This window comes from Athene noctua, chromosome 7, assembly GCF_965140245.1.
Source record: "Athene noctua chromosome 7, bAthNoc1.hap1.1, whole genome shotgun sequence".
NCBI classification, from domain to species: Eukaryota; Metazoa; Chordata; class Aves; order Strigiformes; family Strigidae; genus Athene; species Athene noctua.
The window spans coordinates 11,463,600-11,486,984 of record NC_134043.1 but is presented as its reverse complement, the minus strand read 5'-3'; the positions used below and the strand labels follow the sequence as shown (position 1 = coordinate 11,486,984).

The following is a 23,385-nucleotide window of genomic DNA, read 5'->3' as shown; positions in this document are numbered from 1 at the left end:
TTTGATGCTGCATCCCAGGAAGCCTCTGAAAATTGCTAGATAAGGACCAAGATGGGAAAAAAAGGTCTCCATGGGCAAGATCTGATTTTCCCAAAATCTCCTATTTTTAGCCTTCTCACCTGCCCAAGTTCTCTAGCTGAACAGTGAGTTTGTTGTACTTTGTGGTCCAGTAAAATGCACTGCTTGAGACCATTAGAAATCAGATGGCCCACAGGGTTTCCACGTTTTCAGATGAAGGTGTCATTTCTCTCACTGTGAAGCCCTGGTCTGGATCCTGCCACAGCTGCCAATAAAGTCTTTCTGTGAAAAAACCACAGGTTATCCCATCACTAGCAGGCATGGACAAGAAGGATGAGCAACCCATCGGTGTATTCCCTGCAAATCCACCCCTAATTGCTGTGGAGCTGGCTTCCTCTGGCAAACTCCACTGCCAGCAACACTAGCAGGTTATGAACATATTTCCAAATGCTAAGTAACAGCTCTGTGTGTTAAACGCTTCTTTCCTTCACCTGCTTTTGTTTGATCTGCTGTTTTAAGAACAAGACATGCAGTCTTGTGTACTAATCTCATATATTCAGAGAGTGGCTCTCCTTGTATGTAAAAAAGAAATACTTCTGGAAAGAAATGAAGTATTACTCAAGTCATTCCTGAGCTTAGGGTTGTCCTAAGCTTTTATCTTGCACAACACCAAGAAACATTGGTGGCTTACAGACAGCAAAAACAGTTGGGTGCCTCTCTGCCAACACAGGGAATGAGCGGCCTCATCCCTCTGTGCCTTGCCATGTGGACCTGCTCAGGGCATCGAGCCTGATCCATGGGGTTTTTTGTCTGTATCTTCTTTTCCCCTCGGGCCCCAAAGCCCCTCCAGGGCAGCCTGCTCCCCGCACCTACCCCGTCCCCACAGTGTCTGTGTGGTTGCCAGCGTGGTTATGTGGGGTGGCAGAAATCCCAAGCTCTGAGGGGAGGCCAGTATCAGGGTCTCAGTGTGCTCCCCTCCACCAGGGTGTTTGGTGCCAGCCATGGGGGCTGCGCCCAGACTTCCCCAGGGCGGTGGGCCTGCCCAGGGCAGGGGGCAGCACCAAGGGGGATCAGGCCAGGCCAGGGGGTCCCTCAGGACCTGGCACGGGGAGGGGGACCCGGGGGTCCAGGCATTCCATGTTTGCTAACAGGCAGCTGTGGGGCCGAGGGTGGTGGGCGACCGGGAGCAGCCAGGGCCCATCCCACCTCCAGCAGCCAGGGCACAGGGCTGGCTTGCGAGGGTGGCCAGGGTCAGAGCCAACCCTGCGGTGGCCTGGGGCACGCTTGGGGGCCCCGCAGCCCCCTTCTCACTCTGGCTGCCCCTCCAGGCCATGCTGGATCCAGCTTCTGCCCCTGCTGTTGCTCGCTCCCCGTGCCAGTCACCCAGCCCAGCCCCTTTGGTTCCTCCAGACCCCTCCTTAAAACTCTCCTTTGCCAGGGATCTGCCAGAAAAGGGAAAGGAAATGCCTGCAAAGTATTTGTCACAGAGCACTGTGCATCCGTGCTCGGGCAGCGTCCATCCCCTGCCCCAGACCACCATCACCCTCCCAGCTTTGCCTCTTGCAGGGTAGGGATACCCAAAAACTAAACCTGAAGTCTCGCTTGAATAAAGCATTTCAGTCCCAAGCAGACTGTGCTGCAAGCCTCCAGGGAGACCCAATGGCCCCGGACACCAGCCATTTGGGGAGCCACAGCACACGTTTCAGCTGGAAATTGGTGTGCAGAGGTGGACAAACCTGGCTGCAAAGGGTGTTTGGCAGAGCTGTATGCCACAGGTCCTCCGGCCATGTCTATCTCCCATATCTAGACTGTCTACGTCCCAATTTTCCAATGCTGTCTCAAGGTGAAACTAGACTAATCCAGGTCTTAAAATCTTGTTGTTGCCTATAAGCAACTGTGTTGGACCAAGAGAACTTCCCAGGGCACGACTGAAAATGAAGGTCAGATCTTCAGCAGGTGTAAATGGTGCAGCTTTCCTGGCTACACTGGTATCTACTGGTTAAGTGTATAGTCCTGCACATTAAAATTGGCTCTACAGTGAACACACATCAGGAGCTGCCATATTACTTGTATTTTTAGAGTTCACTTCCATTCTTACCTGATTGTTCCTGTTTATCACGATCACATTTTGGGCAGTGTGAATCAACTGGTGCAAAAGGCACCAGTTCCTCCAGGAAATAACATGCTGAACAGACATACACCTTCATGTACCATATCTTTTCATCTCTGCTTGCCCTTCACTGTACATTTTGTAACACACTGGTGGTCCAGGCTCTCCCTGGAGAGAAGGTGGATGACAGGCTGTATGTGCCCCATTGCTTGCCAGTTTGTGGGGGAATTAGTAATAGAGATTTGATGGTTTAGAAGAACAGAAACAGAGAATTACCAAAGCAAAAGAACTGATGACAGTGAAACATCAGCAGCTCTAATGCAATTATTAATGAAGTTATTACGTACACATTTAGACAATAGCCAGTTGACTGTTAGTCCAGACAGATTCACACAGTCATAGCAGTTGTGATGTTCTGTAAGGAATTACACAGAAAACTTTATTTGCAGGAATAAATAAATAATTACTGAGTAACTTTCTAGAAGCTGTACTGGAATAAGAAGTATGCTATATTTAGTAACAAACACCGTAGTCGTTCTCTTGTCTTCATCTTTGTTTATAGCAGGAAAAAGAATTATCAAAGGTAAAAGGCCGTGTTTATCTATTAGAAGGTGCATAGTCCTGTGCAGCCTCATTATTTAACTGTAAGTTGTGTGTAATCAAGGGGCAATCATGCTGCCAGAAGACATACGTAAAATAGGAACAAATGAGCAAGTATCTTTTATAGCTCTTCACGTGCGTCAGCTGGATACTTTCTTCATGTGTATTTTTTCAATCCTATTCCTTACTAGATTCCTATAGATTTTGCTATCTCATGCAATTTTCGTTCATCTACTGTCTTACATACACAAGTAGAAATATATGCTGCAATTAGCTAAAAGTTCAAAACAACCTTCAGAGAGTCTAAATCAAAGTACTATACCTACAGATTCACCCATAATCAGGGGAAGCAGATGCACTTTGTCTGCTTTTCAGATAGTTCCCAAGATGTTTGAGGGCACACACTATGGATGCGTTCAATGTTCTTAGAAGCGCCGACACGCAGATCTGAAGTGGGCAGGACCGTTAAATCATGGCCATAACTGCAAAAGTCTTTTACCTGGTCTCATGGCAATGTTGTGACCAGACATATTGCACTGCCAATTTCCTTAAAAGATACCAACGTCACACAGAAAATAGAACAATTTGCAGTAGTATTGGTAACAAATCTGTTAGCCCTTCTCTTGCAAATGAACAGAACCTCAGGATTTAATCTGGTTATGCTCTCCTGGAGTCTTTCTAGACATGGAGCTGGCACGTAACACAATTTGATACTATATCACAGTAGAAAGTGGACTAAAGTTTCAGGATGTAGCAAGAAGTATGTTCTAAACTCACCATTCCTTTGTGAGCGGCACTCACTTCATCTAGGGCAGCTGTCTAGTGTGGGGCCTGGTGACACTACTGTCAAGTGTAAGGGATATCGTACCATGGGGTGAGCTACCCTCTGCGGACATTTGTCTCTATTCGTGGCTACTGGAGGAGCCAGATGGTGGGTTCAAACTGGCCACCTAACTTTTGGTAGATCAGATTAATCCCACCTTAGTTCCATCCGATTGTTATTGCAGTTGAGTGTTGCAGTCCTCTAGAGCAATATAGGAAAGATTGTCCCAGATGAACATACCTGCCATTACTCCAGATGATCTTCCACATCACACCTCTTTCTGACAGCCTGGGCTGGACAGAGTGTTCATCTGGTCTCAAGGTCTTCCTCTGAGAGACACTCAGCTGTATATTTTTCACGGTCCCTTGTGGCACTTACTAGGTAGGACTGATCTCACTGTGGTCAGGTCACTTGCTCTTACAAACAGCCCTGCTGCACCAACCTCTCCTGAGGTTTTCCTCTTGCCAACACACACTCACACATGCAAACACACAGCTTCACCAATTCTCTTGCAGTTCCAGCAGGATGAAAAATTATATTGAGGAAAAAAAGAAAATTAAACTGAACCGATACAAACATATCAGAACGCAACTTGTATTTCACCTGAGCGGTTCATTCAGCACAACTAACAGAACATACCCATTTCCTCTTTGCTTTTAATTTTATTTAATCGCCAAGCACCACCAGAAGAACAAAAGAACTGTAACATATCTTATATTCTAGATTAGATTTCTAATTTATACTTAAAACCATCTAAAAGTTGCATATCTATCTCTTCACAAGAAAAGCTAAAGACAATAAAAAAGCTGAGACATAGTAATATTCATAGTTTTATTGTATCCTTTTATAATACTGACTAGAACGCCAGATTTAATAATATTGGATGCAGGTATAAAAATAATCCAATCCTTAAAAATTATATTTTGCTACTACAGTACTGTATAATTAGTGGAGGCTGAAAATATGATACAACTTTAAATAATACTGGTTTGGAAGATGTCCTCAGAACTTCAGTGACTTGGAAGCAAACATTCAGAGCTACAGGGAAGGAAACAGGGCAATGTCAAGAACATAAAGCAGATTTACATTCAGTTTGATAAAAGAAGCACAAACAAATGCTGAAAATTTACTTTTTGAAATAGAGCTCACAAAAGGTGAGTTTTACTACTGCAATTCTGAAAGCTGCTCAAATAAACCATTATGATTTTACACACAAGTCTGACCTTCTGTTAGGAGAAAGTCCTGTAGAATTTAACAGGGCTTTAAACAAATGACCAAGTTTAACAGTATTTCCTTTAAAAAAGGAAACTATTAAGTATTTATTCAGTTGAGTATTTTTTTCTTTAAAGTAAACCCATCCCAGCAGATTTTATTGAAGAACTTTTATGTCAGGTGACTTCTATGGCACTGCTTGACAGAAGTGACCAGTTTTTACTGTATTCCACAGGACTTTTCCATATAGGATTTTGCAGATCTGGGGGTTGCCTGCTGCAGTCATTAACCCAAGCAAGACTCCCATCCCTTCTAACATTTTACCAAAATAAACACCAAAGGACTTTGCATTTACATACTACTTTTGAGGAACTTCAGGCACCCTCTCTAGGTTTTCCCTCAACAAAGAGATCACACACATGCAACACAAACTAGACACAGAAGAGGTGTCATCCCACATATGACCTTACAGTACAGAAGCCACACTCACTTTAGATGTTTACTTCTGCAAAACAAGTAAACATATTCCTTTTCTTTTTTTTTGTTGTTATTTCTTGCGCCTTGGATTTCTGTCCTGCTTTTCAATTTCAGCAGTTCAATAGAATGAAGAATTAAATACACATTGCAAAGCTCCCAAAAACTTTCAAGCACACAGCACATACCCCTTTCGAAACTGGGACATCTTGCTTCATTTCTAAAGGGACAAGTAAGAGTGAACTGAGGAACAGTTCTTATCTGTGACTGCAGGAAGCACCTCAACATCCCTAGAAGATCTTACACAACAGGAAACAGGTTGGCTGATCAGTAAAACAGCTACACAAAATTCACATTCTTTCTCTTCTCAGGAAGATGTTTCAGATCTTGAACCTGGTTTTGTTCAATCTCACATAATACAGGTCCTGCTTACAGTAATAAGTATCCTTTTAAAAAATAAATACCACAGGCAGAGGCAGCAACAGTATCACAGGAATAGGCAGAACACAGAGCCATGGGAAAGCATGTACTACACACAGGTGGCCCTTGTAGTGGAATAATTCAGACCTAAAAAAAACTTCATTGCAGGCCATGGGAGTATTACCCCGTCACTATAATGGATGCTGGATTAGGTCCTTTGTGTGTAAAGAGGAAAAAACATTAGCCAGCATAGGAAGAGCATTTAAGTAAAATGCATCCATTCTTGTTAATTTAAGGAAGAAAACTAAAGATTAAACATCACTATGAGGGAATGAGAAGTCCAGCTGGATTTGGAATGGATGTGGCCATTGACCAGTGTTAAGAGACAAGCTCTGGGGAAGCACTTGGTGTGTCTGCAGCAATGTCCAAACCACGCTGCTGCTCTCTCAGGTACTGGCAAAAAACTCTTACAAGTATTGGCACAAACAATTTCACAATGAGAAACACCTCTCTAACTGCAATTTATTGCTGTATTTTAAAGCTTTTTATTACCACACATTGTGGAGGCAATTACCTTTCAGAAGGCAGGTCACAAGGGGTGACTCAGTACATGACGGTGACAATAGGTGTTGCGGGAAATGGCCACAACAGCAATGAGATTCGTTGCTGCTGTGTTACCTAATGCTTTAGATGTGGAGGGCAAAGGGCATCAAAATGCCCCTGTCCTGTTTGTTCCTCATATAGCCCAATTCAGTGCTGTGAGGTTTTCCACAGTATGAAAAAGGCCTCTGAATATTCCAGTGCAGCTGGGAGGGCTGGCCAGGGTGAGCAGTGGTACATGAAGGCTGTGCGTATGAGCCTCCCTTTTGAATGATCCCTCAATGCTGTGTTTTGCTGCTCTGTTCACTGGGGCTGCCTCTCCTAGGATGGCTGCCGGGAGTATTTTTGTTGGTGAGAGGCTTTTGTCAGGGCAACCAGCAGAGCACCATGTCAGCAAAGGTGTGCCTCCCACATCTTTTCCTGTCAAGCAACATAATTAGCATTTTTTCCAAAGTTAATCAAAAATACACCCACACATCTGCCTGTGGGCCCTTGCTGACTGCTCCCCTAGCTTTCCACAGCAGCCAGGAGCAAGAGCAGATTTCTGTGTAGTGTTGGTGTAGTTTTTCTTCCTTTCCCCACATCTGCCTGAACCACTTGCATCCTCCTTACAAGAAACATGCTACTTCTATCTTATCCTCTTGGACAGTAGAGATCAATCCCCCTTGTCAAAAACATCCAGTATACTTGAGTACCCCAAATTGCAAATTTGGGGTAGCTAAAATTAATCTAAATAGTCTAAGAAATAAGCTGATTTAGACATCTTATGGGGAGTTAGGTGCTCAACAAAGAAGCACCCACATTCGAAAGTGGAGGGCATGTGAAGACACCTCGCACATCCGACAGGATCGACAAATCCCATTCCACTGCCAGAGGGTGCTTAGTTTATGGCAGAGATGGAAGCAAACAGAGAGGATCCCAATGGCAGCTTTAACAGAGGCAAGCTGCACAGAAACAGGTCCCATCCCTGATGTGGCCAGACAAGCCCGTTACTGCTGGGATGTGGTAGTAATTAATTGCAATAAAATAACTGTCATAAACTGTGGCAAAACACACTGCAGTGAACTCCCCCCTTCTGCCCTAGTGGTGCTGGGAGCCGGTGGGGCCTGGGTGAAGATGGAAACTGCAGCACAAGGAGCAGCTGGGCTGGCGGAGACCCAGGGGCTGAATCACCCCAGGCTGCATCCACTGAGCAAAGACTTCCTGGATCACCATGTGGGAAAGCACCTGTACCCACCCTGGTGCTGACACCTGTCTAAATCCTCTCCTGCCTGCTGAGTAGGGCCTCCTGACACCCAGAGAAGGTGCTGCAGGTCAGGAGGGACTCCTTTCCTCCTCCTGTGGACTATGCACTGGCTCTGTGACTCTTTTCTTACCAAAGCTAAAAGGAAGGTCAGGCTGCAAAGGATACATTCTCCTAAGAAATTTCCCAATGTTTACCTGTTCTGGCAGCGACAAAATTTCTGTGCAATAAAGTTCTGTCTTTTGGAAAAGGCCAAATTTTGCAGCCCCCACTCAGAAAATCCTGCTGGATTTACTGAGATCCTTTCATTCCATATACAGCATTAAGAATTTGAAGATCATTGAGAAATGAAAATTAATTACTTGCAAACTTCTGTGTAATCTCAATTAGGAACAGTCCTATCTCATTTCCACTCAAATCCCTTGAAAGTTGCTGTGAGATACAGACCAGGAATTTTGTTCACATAGTCCATGTTACTCTTTATATAGGAAGATCTAATCTGCAATTGTGAGTTGATATTTCCTACTTCATACTTGGCACACAGAGGAACATTTCTGTCTTTGGACTAACCAAGCAATTAAACATATTTGCCTATAAGCATTTGTCTAAACTCTTCTCTATTTGACAAAATGCTGGTTAAATGCTACCACCATGGCTAGGACACTCTTCATTTTTGCTAAGCTGCTTTAGTAAATAGGGGCAGAGCCCCGTGCTTTTCTATATGCTTTGGATTTAGATTTAGCATGAAGCCCAGCTTCCCCCTTCCTTTTGTAACACAGACAAAACCCTCCTCCATACCATGGGAAAAGCAGTCCTTTCTGTCCTAGGCACTCTCAGAGCCAGAGGCAACTCACCTGCACAGAAACAACCCTGCCAATGTCCTCTTTGAAGGACCCCACAGCACAGGAGGGTCAAGCCCTTAGTTCACAACATCCAGCAGATCCTGTGTAATTAAGATATTGGCTGCTAATGAAAGAGAGAACATCATTCATGGACTGGAACACTGATCGGCATGGCAAGGAACAGCTAGTTCTCATGCTTTACCTGTTACGCTATTTTGGATACTGTAACTAGAGTTTTCCTTAAATACAGCTCCTCAGGCAGCTGTACTTCCCATGAACATCCATTTGTCTCCCTCCTACAGTTGAGATAGGCTGTGTACTACCACCTGTGAGGCTGATTATGGATCAGACAGACATGAAGTTCCATGCATTGTCACTGTAAGATCATGTAAGTGCAAAGGATACTGCTGTAGACATCCATAATGATCTATTTTTCTGCAAGTCCACACTGCTGTATCTACATAGTAGAAACAGGTGAGGCATAAAAAGACACTGCATTTGTGTGCTACGGTTGGTGCACCAAACTATGTCTTCTCCAGCACATTTTTGGTGCATTTCCTGCCTTGCAGTTTTGAGAAAATAGAAGTAAATGCGAGCAGGGACCAGAAACCTCTTAGCTCACTCAGCTGATGACTGCCTAGTGCTAGCTCCCCTTCCTCTGGGTAGCTATTTCTCACTTCTGATAGGGAACACAACAGCCTTAGAAGAGCTGGGAAAGGATCTGGGGACTCACAGCATCTGTAGGATGCAAGTACTACTACCTGCTCCCTGATGGAGGGCTCCGCATCCCCCCAGGTTTGCCTCCAGGGACCAATCACACAACATGTCAGCCTCTGAACTGCTGTTCTCACTTGGGGTTAGGCACTTTGAGGGACCCATCCCGCTGTCCTTAGTGCATCTGTGAGCTGAGCTACCTTATGAACTTAATTGTAGGCACTGTGTCTTTTCAAGCATGGCAGGGGAGAAGGGAATATCAGAGGGTATGTGCCCTTCAGTGAAACTAGCTTATGTATGCACTACAGAGATGGTGGGTTAATGGCCAAGGAATTGTGCTATTTATTATCCTCTTACAAGCAGCCACCTTGAATTAAAAGTGCAGACACATTTATGGGAAGGACCTGTATGAGTCTTGTATCTAGACAGGGTTTGGATGACTCAGGTTAACCTTTCAGTCTGATCTTTGATGAGAAACATAATAACTTAACATTCTTCAGCTTTGCCAAGATGGAGTATGAATTAACACACCTAGGTGAGGAAACCTGCCGGGTCTGAATCACTCGAAACTAGGATGGAAGAAAGCAAAACACTTCAATGTAAGTGATCTTTGCTCCACGAGTATTGAAAGCATCATGTTTTCTCTGCCTTAAATGCACCTGACTGCAATAAGCCTTATTTTCCAATGTACTGAAAGGCTCCACAGCTCCTACAGAAGTTAAGGCTTCAAAACTATGTCCCACCTGCAGTGCCCAGAACTCAGCTTCCACCTGCCCATCCAGGGCTATAGCGTTATTGCTCTTTCCCAAATTCCTCATAAGGAACATGCTGAATTCCCAGCTCATCTTTTTCTTTCCTGTGAGCAACTATTTAACATTATATTGATGTTTCTACAGGCATTTAAATCCCTGGGGTTCCCACAAGATCCCATATGGAAGCATTGTGATGACGTATAGTGGCATCACTTCTGAACAACATTGGTTGACAAACAGTGACATACTCAGACTCTTCCCTATATACAGGAAATTTTCAAAGCGGCACATATGATCAGCTGTGTTTTTTCAGTTAAAATTGCAGTGGTATGACTAACTTTCCCAAACTCCTTGGAGACTATTAACCCATAAACTCAGCCAGTATCACCAGGTACCAGGAAGGATCCAGCCATTTGGAGAACTTCTACCAGGAAGAAGGTGAAGGCCAGAGGACAAGCCAGCTTCCCTGTTGTGTATGAAGCAGAAAGCAATGCTGCAATGTAAAAGGGGGCGGACAAACATGCCCTACCAATAACAGTTGCACAGTGAATCTTTGCATGAAGGATGGCTAAGAAGACAAGCACAGTCAACAGTGAACAAGATCTGTAAACAAAACACTCCCTAGTGGTATTCAAGACAGAGTGCTAGGCACAGTTCATCTGCTTGCACTGATCCATGCTTGCCATGTAGCGTAAAGAGTGAAGCAGCAGCACAGAACAAGTCCGGAGTATATATGTTAACTTCCATCTGGGTCTTTTAGTGATGTGCACCTTGAGCCACTCCCTCCTCCTCCTCCTTCTCTCTGCTGTTCAGTAAGTGTAACTGTTCCTCGGGGCAGCAACGCTTGGCATGAAGTTCAAAGTCCTTCCTGTTAAATGGGAAGAGTAAGACTGATGTGGGCTGAACTGCCCAGGAAACAGATTGTACCTGGGGATCAAGGGCCACAAAACTGTGTCAATCTTCCACTCCCTCTCCACTCCCTGCTAAAAATAGTCTCTTCTTCTGGTTTCGTCACTAATGAAGGATGGATTGTATTGTCCAGGGTAGATGCATGAATGTCGAGATCCAGGCAAACCAGTGTAGGGAGGATAAAGTCCATTTCTTTCCAGTTCAGGATTTCTCAGTCCAGTCGGCTGTATTAGCAAAAAGATTAAATAAAAAGGGTCTTATTCTCACACTCAAATCCTCCTTCAGGCACAGCCTTACCGCCTTTCCCAGCAGTTATTTCAGTAGCTAGAAGGGACAACATGATTGCTAATGATCTCCATAACATAGAACGATTTTTACTGTGGGAGTTATGCATTACCTGAAGGAACTATCCTGATGCAATCTAGTTTCAACATCTTTCTAATTAGCAGATTTGAAGTTTACCTGGCTCCACAGTTTAACTGTACAGTTAATTTTTAATCCAAGAGAACTGTGCTGATGAGCTCAGGTATTGAAACAACTCTCATGAAAAGGATATTGTCCCAGAGCCATCCTTAAAGGAAATACTTACAGAAAATCAAAAGCAGTCTCCTACTTCGATTATTACCTGAGAGCACTTTTCTCCCCACTACCATTGGTACCTCTTCTCCCAATGCAGGCACTTGAATTATATGTCAAATACAAAGTAATCTGACCTTCTTTTCTCTTCCCTTCTCTTACTTAAGTAAATCTTCTGGAGACACTTGGTTGAGGAACTTTGATGTCTAAGACCAAGACTGTACAATCCTTTCACCCAGTAAATAACATCAAGCCACCTGGTTTGATCTGTTACAGAGCTGATCCATGCAAAGCCCTCATCATCAACTGCTTGCTAAAAAGCTCCCCTTTCTATTTGCCAGCATAATAAAAGCCTTAAAAAAATGTTTAGGAAATACATTTTCATTTCTAAATCTCTCATTCTTACTGCAAGTAGGAAGGATTATTTCCTTTCATGCTGTGCAACCCAGTAAACTTGCTTACTGAAAAACTTAAAATACAAGCCAGAAAAAAAGGTATTGCTGCTGCTCTCTTCTCTGGAAAGCAGGAGTCCAGAATGTGTGATTTGGGTGAAATCCTACAACCTTCACTCATGTGAGTAACCCACACACACCTTAGTACATCCAGCATGTTGCTGTAGATTAGTGATTGATGAGACATCAGCATCACAGCAGCTCTGGATACAGACATTAGCAGACGGTACCAACCATGACAGCAGGTCTTGTGTTTGTGTCTTTCTGTGCCCTACAGAATCTATTACTCCTCCACTACTTCTTCTCTGTCATTTGTTCCCTCAGAGCTGAATGAATGCTCCTTATGCATCCTTCCTGGTGCAGGAAGGGGCCTGTACTCTGGAGAGGGGAGGAGTAGAGGAAACGAGGGGTCCTCAGTGACCAGCATCTTCCCATCTTGGGGTGAAGTACCCTAGGCAAAGGTCTCAACCTTCTAGCATCATCAGTGAGGGTGGGAGAAAACTACCCAAGGGATCCCTAGCACTCTGTCCAAAACCTTTAACTGTCCTTCTCTACTCTAGGATTGGGCTTTTGGGCCACCTACCAAAATGTTCCTGGACATTTCCCTAGCATTATTCCTAATGACATCTCTTTGTGATATTCACCACATGTAATAGCTAGAGTCCATAGGACTCTCAATGCCTTCCTGTCTATGGAAATAACTTGCTTTTTTATTTTTCAGGAAAGTGATCTGTACTTCCAAAAATAAAGGATGCCTTTCCTGTATCAGGCACAAAGGATTAATGGTTAAGATATGGGTAGATACCGAATAATACACATCTGTCATCTGCAACAGGTTCTTGGTGCTTCCATTCTCCTGCATCTCGATGGTCTCTCTGCCCCACTCCTGTGCCCGGGGGTTCTTTGGATATTCAGCATACGGTGACATCTGGAAATCCCCACTCTTGAAAATGAGTTTACTTATGTCATTTTTATTCTTCCTGTTTATAAAAGAATGAAGGAAAGTGAAAACATACAACTTACCCTGCTATCTTGTATGCACTTCTGACATGATTTCAGGAGATTTACTTCATGCTATGAACCTTGATTGGGAACAAAGATCAGCCTTCAGAAGGGCTATAGTCCAATCTTTTGCTCCAAGGCAAAACCAGATATGAGGTCAGATCACGCCACTCAGGGCATTATCTTGTGATTTGAAATCTCCAAGGATGGAGATGGCATAACCTCTCTGAGCAACCTGTTCCAATGCCTTACTGTCCTCTTCCCTACATTCAGTTTGAACCTCTCCTGTTCCAATTTATACCTGCTGTCTCTTGAGAATGTGTGTGTTCACCTGAGTCAATGAAAAAGGCATGGAAATCTAGGAAGAAAGAAAAATGGGGACTGTTGTGGTTTAACCTGGCAGGCAGCTAAACACCACACAGCCTGATCCCAGGAATCCCTGTGCTATTCAAGTCTCTAAGTGCTTAACTATAACACTTCTAGGCACTATATTATTTCTAAGAAGGAAGACCTGCAAGGGGCCAGTCTGAATGACACCAAATGCCCCTACATGACTACCATGTTGTTTGAGTGGACTTTGGTGATGCTTCCAGTTCAAAGCAGAATACCCTCCAGGAAGTCAAATAACCTTCCAAAGGCCAGGACTGTGAGACTAGTCCATCCCTGCAGAGATCTGCACTCTGGAGCCTGGTGGTGTACTGGCCATCACACCTCCTGGCTGGGGCTTGCTGGCATCCCTTGGGCTCAAAACATGGGAACAAGCACACACCACTGTGCCAACCAAATCACTGCTATTTCAAAGTTCCTGATAAATCCAGCTACTGCCTTTAATCAGAGAGGTCTGAAATATTAGATTTGGGGGCTGGAATGGTGGAGAGAGAGTGTTACTGCAAGGCAGACCTTTTTATGATACATAAATTATGAAGCAGAACTTCCTCAGCAAGCACATCTTGCCTCTAGTCCGAAGCTACCTGCTGGTACAGGAGCTATATGTGCACATGTATGTGTGCATCTGAGAGGGAGAGATACACAAAGTGAGAGCACACGCAGGACTTGTCCATAAAGGAAAATTAAAATAGCCTTAAATACACTCAAACACCACTTGAGCAATTGCCAGTAATCCCTCTTGTTGCCTAAACTTCTCCTTTCTACTTAGTTTGCATTTTGGAGATGGCTCCCTGGCTGCCTTACAGCTCTGTATGGGAAGGACTCCTTTGCTTTGCATCCTTAGCAGACATGATTGCCAGGCACATCCTTAAGAGACACCCAGTTCAATTTTTTAGCCTGGTTGCTGTGAAAAAAAGAAGATATTCACCAAATGAAAGCACAATGTAATACTTCAGTATCTCTGATTAACCCACTTGCTTAGCTATTCTATGTTTTCACCTATGTTTTGGTCCTTCAGGGTTCAAGTGTGGAGCACTAAGTGTGGTGTAACCCTCTGAGAGGATGAGATGTGAGCCGGGGCTGGTGGCAGTACCTACCGGCAGCAGGTGACAATCAGTGCTATGCCCATGATAAGCAGAAGTCCCCCTCCTGCAGCTGCGATCACCACAGTGATGAGCTGATATGCTACAGATGGGAAAGACAGAGGCTCACTTAGTAACAGCAATACAGTTGTAAATACTACTGTAAACATATCCACAGTCCTCATGCAAAGGGATTAACTGTTTATTTCCCATCGTACCTCCCTCTGCAAGCAATGCTGCCTTAAATTTTTCAGTGAAATGAATGGAGTTGGTGATCTGCTTAAGGAAGAACAAACTCTTCTTTCCCTAGGGGATGGATTCCCTTCACTGATAGATCAGAATAATTCAAACAGTATTTTATGGATTCAACTCCAAACATCTTGCTTCAAGAGAGCCCACTACATGTGCTATCATGACAGAAGATCCAGAGAAAGGTCACCCATCCTTAGTAGATAATATTAAATCATCTTTGTCAAAGGTCAGCAAAATAATTTTCAGCAGAAATGAAGAAACAAATATCATTGACAAGAGTAGCGTGTACCTACTGCACTTTAGACATAGTCATTTGCAACTACTTGTTTCAAATTTCCCATTTCTGATGCTGTGGAAATTAAAAGAAACAAAGCTCAGTACTTACGGTTTCCACAGTTGAATCCACCTAAGCCAAACGGGCAGCTGGTAACAGAAAACAAACGGGAGTTTCAGTGGCTTAGTTGTGCCAAGAGGTCACCACAGCAGTATTAAGAAGGATGGTGGGGTAGGAAAAGGGCAGAACAGTCACCATACCTCACACAGGTCTCGTTTTCCAGCTTATATCCATCTTCACAGGCTGAAAATACAGAAGAGAGAAGGGCCATGAGCACCGCATAGTGGTGCAGAGGAGGCATTTTCTATCGCCGCTTCCCACGGCAGCTTCCCCCCAAACAACCTTGGGGACCAACAACCCGGTCTGCGACACTGGCACAGCAGGAACGCGATGCACTCTGATGTGATGCAGGATCTCCTCTGGTTTAGGCAAAACATCACGCATTTAAATTCAGCTCCTGCTGGCTTTGACAGGACCATTTCAGGGCTTCCTGGCAGAGCTAGCCCAGAGCCTGGCACAGGGTGGGCAGCTGGTAACCTAATTCCTAGCAGAACCTCTTCTTGCCCAAATGGAAACTCACGGCACACTTGTACTGCTTCCCACAAAACAGCAGTGTAAAAAATCTGCAAGTGCCTCCAGTTTTTGCTTTGGAACTTCATTTGAACAGTGCTACTTAAGCACTGATGCACGCTATTACTTCTAAATGTTAGTATTGCAACAAAATGTTATGGGAACACAGTCAGGGTAACCCAAAGTGGTATGTTATCTTTTGCCTCATGTCACCTTGTTTTCTTGTCTTTCAAATTTGGAGCTAAATCAAATTTTGAAGTATCATATTTTACTATAGAATAGAAATTAGATTTACTAGGTCTAAATAACCCAGAACACTGCTGTGTAAAAAATGTTGGTGAAAAACTGAAACCATTGCTTCTAAATAAAATAATTTATTTGCTTATGGACAGCTAGCTTATCACATGAGCTATCTGAAAAAATTACACCACCCTTCTGATGAGCAGCAAGGTGATGATACATTAGAAATACAGTTATAAGATCCCTGCTTTACTCAGCAATACTCCCACCAAGAGCTCCTGCAGATCTGCTGCCTTCTGCAGGTGCTCACTCAGACCTGAGTAGGAGTGACAGAGATGGAGTCGCTCTGGACAGAGGGACAATCCAGGGCCAGCACACAGAGCAGCCCTTGGGGGTCTGTGAAACATCACCCAGGAGTCTGGAAAATCCCTGCAGCACAATCCACAGGGAATAAAACTAGATTGTTAAGTGAAAACAAAAATGCTTATGGATTTTTTTTCCCCTCAAACACCATATGCTTAAAAATGGGGAGGCAGCAGCTCTCAAGCCCTCTTCCCTCTGCCTTGATCTCTAACCATAGGGAAAACCTGCAGCCAAAAGCTCAGGCACTCTCTAACCCCAGAAAGCACAAGGATATCTGCGGGGAGAGGAGGGGCTGCCCAGCAGTGATCCCAGCAAAGCTGCAGCAAAGCCCTCTCCTCCTCTGCTGCTCCCAGCACATCAGATGCCTTTTCCCCTCTGGCACAGCCAGCAACTATTTTCAGAAACACTTCGCACAGGAGGGGAGGAAGGAAGAAAACGTGTAACGTTGTCCATTAGGAAGGGCTGGCAATATCATAGTAAACCAAGAGAGAGCAGTAGTATTCTGGCTGGATTCAGAAGTTTATGGCTCTTCCAGCACCAATAGCAAGTCATCTTGATGCCAGCAGGGAGCAATGTGACTGTGGCCTTCCCCTCATAATACAGGTCACAGAACTTCCCTAAATTTAATTCCACTTTCAAATCAAATAGTTGAACTGGAGCTACATTTTAGAGAACCATCCAAGACTGATTTTAATATTTTCAGTGACAGACAATCAACCACAAGCCTGGGTCAGATGCTCATAAAGTTAATTTCCCCTGCCATTAAAAACATTCACCTTCTTTCTGGTCTGAATTATCCCAGTGTCAAATTCCAGCCTTTGGATGTTTACTTGCTAGATTGGAAAAGGTTATATGATCACATTTTCCTCCTCACCATCACATTGCTCCTTTGCCTTTAATAAAGCCAAGTGCACCAAGGTCTTTGAGTCTCCCTGGTTATTGCAGCTTTTCTCTGAACACTCATATTGTCTTTGACCCTTTTGATTTCTCGCTCCCAGAAATGGATGTTGAAAGCCCAGGGATAACAAAACTTCCCCTCTTCTGCCTGTCTGTGCCCCCTAAATGCACCCAGGGACCATATTAGCCTTACAAGCCAGAGCTGGGGACGTCTTCTTTACCCACCAGACCCCCTTTGCAGCTCTGCCCAAGTCTTTGCTTTCCAGGACACACAACCCACAGTGTGCCTGGCACTCCACTCTTGGATTCCCTGTCTTGCTTCTGGACAGATTGACATAACGTTTGCAGCCTATACACCATTTACAAAGCATCTCACATTACTCAGCATGCCATTTTCCCTGTGGGCTGTGTGGACACAGATGAGTGATGCACTCACATCATGAATATTGCAGCTCTAGGCAGAGACCTGTAGCAACTGGCACCAATAATAACAGGAGGACTGATGTCCATGATAACTGGTCTTGAACCCCTTTCTCTACTCCATATAGCCCCACTACTCCTCCACTACCACTTTCACTCCATTTATTCCCCAAGAGCTGGTGATAGGGAGGGTGAGGCTCTTTATGTAGCCACCCTGCTGCATCTCATCATGCAAAAAAATTATTTTTGCACTGAATTTATTTTTCTCTCTCCAAGATGGTTTCTTTGAAGTCAAGGAAGAGATCGGAGGTTAACTGGACGAGAGAAGAGCCTCAGTCAACAAACAGCCAGGGCAGGGGTAGTAAATCCCAAAGGATACTTGCCTGGCTCATTCAGAACACCAAGGCATTGGCAAAATGAGGCTGGATGGGTTGCTCCTTTCACTCACTAACAGAAGCAGGCCAAAAACATTATGGAGCAAATGTTCTACCAAAGTGAGCCACAAGATCAGGCAATAATGATATCTGCAGTGAAGGGGAGGGAGGCATCACGCCGACAGCTCACTAGAGTTGCCTTCTCTAATGAGTGCAGCAGCTCTGTGTACCCCAGCCCCAGTCCCCACCTGACACCTGCATGTTGGGAAGGCCTGGAGGCGCCTGCAGGCAGATGCTGGAGCCCAGCCTAATCTCACCCCCTCAGCCCTAGTCCAATAATGTGTGTAGGGCACATACACCTTGAGTGGTCTCAAAGCTGGAGCCATGCCTTGGGCAGGAGCAGCCCTGGCATCCCACTGGCACACAGCTCTCAGGCCAGGAGGCTATAGGGGCAGTAAAGAGGAAAAGCAAGATCCTGAACATGCATTTCTGCCTTACCTAAACAGTCAGTGCTTATGTCTTTTCCTCTCCTCACCCTGCCTTTTCCTGCCACTTTGCTTTTTCCTCTGGCATCTTTCCTGCTCCTTTGAACACACTCCCAGGAGAGCTCGTGCTGTCACACTCACTCGGCAAGCTTTCAAATATAAGCAGGGAACAGAGGAAAGGCTTAAGTGTCGGGGGCCAAGCAAAGCTATTGAGTTGTGCTTTTTCTACTTGAGATACCTTTGCCTTTGACTTCCCAAAAGAGACTCAGGGGTCTCTTTGGAAACCTGCTTTGCTGCTCCTTGCTTCATTCCAGAAACACTCTGTACTATTAAAAATAGCATGCCCTTGAAAAGCTGACACATTGGGTTTGTCGCCCTGTTTCGAAAACAGCCCTGAAAATACCAGGACGGTTGAAAACCAGCAACGAACCAGAGACAACTGAAGTGCACGCCGAAAGGTACATGGCCAACATGTCAAAACTGTGGTTCAGAGACTCAACCCTTCCTTGGTCCAGGGGAAGCTTTTTTGAGCAGCCAATCCCCCATGCCCCAGCAGCTCTCCCAGCCGCACCTGCCTTCCCATGGGGCAGACTGGATTGGGCAGCACAATAGCCATTTCCCTCTTTGCAAATACTACAATTGGAGTTACCATGCCACATTTTCACAATCCACAATGAGGGTCAGATGCTCAGGAGACCTTGGTTCCTGTTTAGTCACTAAGAGGGCAGAGATTTTCAAAGAGGCTGGCATATTGTATTCTACATTTATCAGAAAATAGCCCTAAATATCAAATGAGGGCCATAGCTTGGCTTTTGAAAAAACCTTTAAAAATCCCAATCATCTGGCTTTATGTAGATGGGAACAAAGTGATCTGACATCTTGCTGGAGCACGGCACCATGCTGTCGGTGCTACCCTCACGCCACTGCACTGCAGCCTAAATTCTGCATCAGTCCTGTCCCTCACACACTCTCAAGGTGATCACTAAGATGGTTCCTGCCAAGAGCAATGAGCTGAAAGTGGCACTGAGGCCTGCCTGTGTGCAGGTAGGGTTTTTTAATATTTTGCACAGCAAACAAGACCTGTAAGTAGGGAGTAACCACATGTACAAGATGTTAGATCTCTTAAGCCTTCTGCAGTCATCACATCCAAGTGTCTCACAGCCTTTCAGGTATTTATCTTCACAACACTTCTTGGCAAGAGACATGGACAAGAAAAAAGGAGTAACTCACCCTGGGTTCCCACCATTGATGGTGGAGCAAGAATTGGGCAAAAGCCTCACAAGTTTCAGCTCAGCTCCCAACTCACTACATAAGCCCTTCTCTGCCCCTCAAGGATTGGTGGACATGGTCAGTGTTTCCTAACAGAAATCCTTCCACCAACACACAAGATGAAGGGAGGGAAGGAAAACACAAAGGAGAAAGGTTTGCCCTGGAGCCACAGAGAGGAGGAAAGGCAAGACCATGACCTGGGACCCAGAGATGCCCATTTTTGAGATGTCCATCCCAGAGCCTGCAGCACATGAGTTATTTTCAGGCACTTTTTTCTCACTCTGTGATCAGATTTGGAATCAACAAAGCATCTCATCATATTTCAACAGCAACCCAGCAGACATTGCCAGAAGCAATATATAACCACTACTGCAATTCTTATTGATACGTCATCACAAAATTGTGTTTCTTAAGAAGCCCTACAACAACACTGGAAGTAGGGAATAGACACCCTGATCCTACAGAAGTCATTTTGACCACTGGCACACGGACAAAGACCTTGTTTAAAATGTAGCAAAACCAGATTTCATGATCTGAGGAGTAGCTAAAAAATAATATAATCCTTAAGCTTAAAACTTCTACTAGGAACCCAGCTGAAAAATAAATTCATAATCATTTTCAGATACTTCTTTTTAAAATATTGATGATGTATTAATAAAAGCTTGTGAGTTTAAAGCACTTCTCCTAAGTTCGCTGAGAGTTCAGACAAAATCAAAACAGGCAGAGACGCACGTCATCTCTGCTCTGTGCCACTGAACTGAAGCCCAAAACAGCCGGGCCCCTTTCTCCCTGTTCTCAATCACTGTGACTCACAGCGTGCTCCAGAAAGAGATAATATTATTTCTAGAGACTGTATCTTCAGCGTCTGCTGAAAAGCCCCCTAACTACATAAAAGAAACTTGAGCTACTAATATTTATTCATAATACTGAGTTTCTTGGATGCACAGCGATACACACACACTCATTTCAACTGAACAAAAAGTTTAAGCAAAATTCAGGCAAAATACACCTTATAAATAGCAAATACCTCGGCAGGAGTGGTCCATCTTGTTGTATTTGAAGTACCCACTTTTGCACTGGCAGAGGGCGACTCCATCGAAGTCTGTGCATTCAGAAGTTTCCTTGTCACATTCAGGGTCTTTCTGCTTGCACAAGCTGCCAACTGTCAGGAAGAAGCAGCCAACATCAGCACAGTTCACTCTGAACCCACGTTATGCACATTTGCTTTCCCCAGGCATCACATTCAGCTCATGTGCAGCTTTAATCTCTTTTCTTTTTTTTTAAATAATATTTGTTCCATTAGGAGACAGTCAACATTACACTATGTCACCATTTCTTGTATATCTACCATCGTTTGTACAGGCAAATAGAGGGGGTGAATAATAAATGCTTCAGCTCAGAGGCAGAAGAGGAAAGGAAAAAGAAAAATTTGGTTTGGCTCAAGCTGAAACACATTCACCCCCTGAGACAGTTCAACAAATCAATTTTTAAGTTTATATCAAGTAAAACATTTTTCTCAGCCCGAACCAATTTTTTTTCATTTCAATATTAAGCACTGGATTTTTTCATTTTTCAAACAAAGAATTTATCCTTTCATTTACATTACTTTGAAGCAGTGCTTTACTTTATAAAGTCACATTTGTTACAATGAGAACTCAGCAAAACTGTGGGTAAATGATGGAAATTGTGTTACCAAATCTGTATTTTTTACTGGGAGGTCAGACTAAATGAAATGAACAAGCAAAAAATTATTCATGAGAAATAGGATTTTATGGAAAACATGTCACTCATTTGGCACTCACCTTTTATAAGCCTCTCCCTGATAGATCCATCTTCTTTTCCTTTTTTATTTGACATCTTTTCTTTTAAGTACTTACACAAGAACATGATTTGTTTCTTATTCTGCTTCAAGTTAGAAGTAGTCTTTACCAGAAGCACTGTACCAGAGGTAACGGCTAGATATAATCTGAACGGGTCTACCAAAATAGTTGAATTCAATCCATGGTGGAATGTGGCTTTAAAATATGGCATATTAAAATAAAAGCACATACTAAATTCCTCAGGTTTGTGCTTACTTTGCCAAAATGATATGAGGGGTTTCCCGCTACACCCAGGCTAAGTGCTGCTGCCCTTCATCCTCAAAGCCAAACACTGAAGTCTCCAACCCTGAAGTCACAGAGCTCTGTGTGCAGGAGTTTTCATGCAGGACCCCATCTTTCATGGGTGCTCACTCCCTGCATTTTGCGGGTACCTCTCACAGCTAAATCTCCTCTATCACTCCCTCGGAAAGTGAGGACCAGGAGGTGCAGGGAACAGGGTCACCGCCACCGATGGGGTCCACCTGGAGAAGGTCCTGCACAACACCCATGTGCTTCTCCAGGTCTCTCTGTGCCACACCCACGTTCCCCTTAGGCAGGCGGAAGATTTGGTACAGAAAGCGAAAGCTTTTAGTTGTGAACCATTTTTACACCCTGCAACACTGAAATTGGGCAGGCAGGAGAGCAAAGCTCCAGCACTCTAATCAGCTGGTGGGGTTTTGTCTCTTGGCTTTTAGGTCGTTTCCCTGGCTCCTGGCTGCGTGAGTGGCATTAAGACTTACGGGGTTTTGATCTGGCCAGGGCCTAGTGACACATCCCAGAGATGAAAGGCTGTCCTACAATGCCTCTAATCCTGTGCTGCATGATGTTTTCACAGAGAGGCAGATTTCTCACACATGTGGCAAAGATAAGGCTCGGTATCTGCATCGCTTTTGTACGGCAAGGCTCTTAAGATGACTCCGATTTAAATAAGATAAAAAAGATTCAGAGAGGTTTTTCCAAATGCTAAAATCTTTCTCCCCCTATTATAAAAGAAGCCAAATAAAACATCCCTTTCCCCTCCCATCACAGTCCCTCCAGATGCTGTTTACCTCTGTGGAGCGGTTTCAGGCTGGAGATGAACTGGCAGGCTTCGGTGGGGGATTTGCAAGCTCGAATGTAGCTTTTCACACTGCTGACAACGTCATAGAAAGTCACGTTGGATGCTAAAGAGAACGTGGATTGCACTGAAACATGCACAAAATTTGCCTCCCTAACAGAAAACAAAACAAAACAGCCCTGAGTACCACTGTTCAGTCTGATATGATCATTAGTACCTTATACACGGAACTCTTACTAGCACACATACACAGCGATGCTTATCACAGACATAATACTGCATACGTACTGAAATAGCCGTGCATTGTAACAAACCTTAAAAAACAGGACAAACCTACACACAGAGAGGTAAATATGGGGCTGGAAGGGGTGCTGGTAGCTCACTTGGAAAACAGCCATAAATCCCTCCTAGGCAGCTCACAAACCTGTCCCCAGACTGCTCAGGCTAGGAGGAGGGTACTGGGAACACTGGACAAGCTGGTCAGGCATTCCCCACGCCCTGCGCTACAACTGGGCCAGATTGCATCAAGCCCAGTACCAACTCAAAATGGAGAATGTGGATCTCAAGCTGAACATCACGAACGCTTGAGTTTCTCATTCTTCCCCTGGTAGCCATAGCCTTACCTGGTCGCCTTGACTGTGGAGTGGTGGTACCCCGGCAACCCTGACAGCGATGCATTGAGCTGCAAAGAAGGAGAGAGCAGCCATTAGTGCCCTGAGGGATGATAGAGGGAGGCAGGCCGGCAGGACCAAGCACTGGACACCCCTCCTGAGTCACCAACCCCTGCATTTGCCAGAGCTGCCTGCTGAGGCCCAGGAGGCTCTAAGCATCCCAGCACTTCATCTGCTTGATAAGAAAGATGCGCTCTCCTGTCATCAGCAAGGGATGGCCAAAGTCACCATTGCACAGCCTTGGACAAGAATGAAGACCTGGGGATTTTGACATGAGCATCTGCCTGGTGCCCCACAGTGCAATGACCGCAAAGGCTGAGGACAAGCCAGAAGCCAGTGGGGAGAGAGCCCTACGCAAGGCTGAACGCAAAGTGGCAC

General features: G+C 44.6%; 1 protein-coding gene across 4 annotated transcripts in view; it reads right to left on the bottom strand.

The window, feature by feature from the left end:
* Nucleotides 1–4,368: 4,368 nt before the first annotated feature.
* Nucleotides 4,369–23,385, bottom strand: part of HEG1 (heart development protein with EGF like domains 1) — a 56,080-nt gene continuing 37,063 nt past the window's right edge. For all 4 annotated transcript variants that reach the window (XM_074910076.1, XM_074910077.1, XM_074910080.1 and 1 more), the window contains 8 exons: nucleotides 22,960–23,018; nucleotides 22,329–22,489; nucleotides 20,448–20,582; nucleotides 15,003–15,045; nucleotides 14,854–14,891; nucleotides 14,232–14,319; nucleotides 12,551–12,725; nucleotides 4,369–10,941 (listed from right to left, as the gene is read on the bottom strand). In XM_074910076.1, the coding sequence (XP_074766177.1) occupies nucleotides 10,792–10,941; nucleotides 12,551–12,725; nucleotides 14,232–14,319; nucleotides 14,854–14,891; nucleotides 15,003–15,045; nucleotides 20,448–20,582; nucleotides 22,329–22,489; nucleotides 22,960–23,018 (849 nt within the window). In that variant the 3' untranslated portion in view covers nucleotides 4,369–10,791. The remainder of the gene's footprint in view (nucleotides 10,942–12,550; nucleotides 12,726–14,231; nucleotides 14,320–14,853; nucleotides 14,892–15,002; nucleotides 15,046–20,447; nucleotides 20,583–22,328; nucleotides 22,490–22,959; nucleotides 23,019–23,385) is intronic.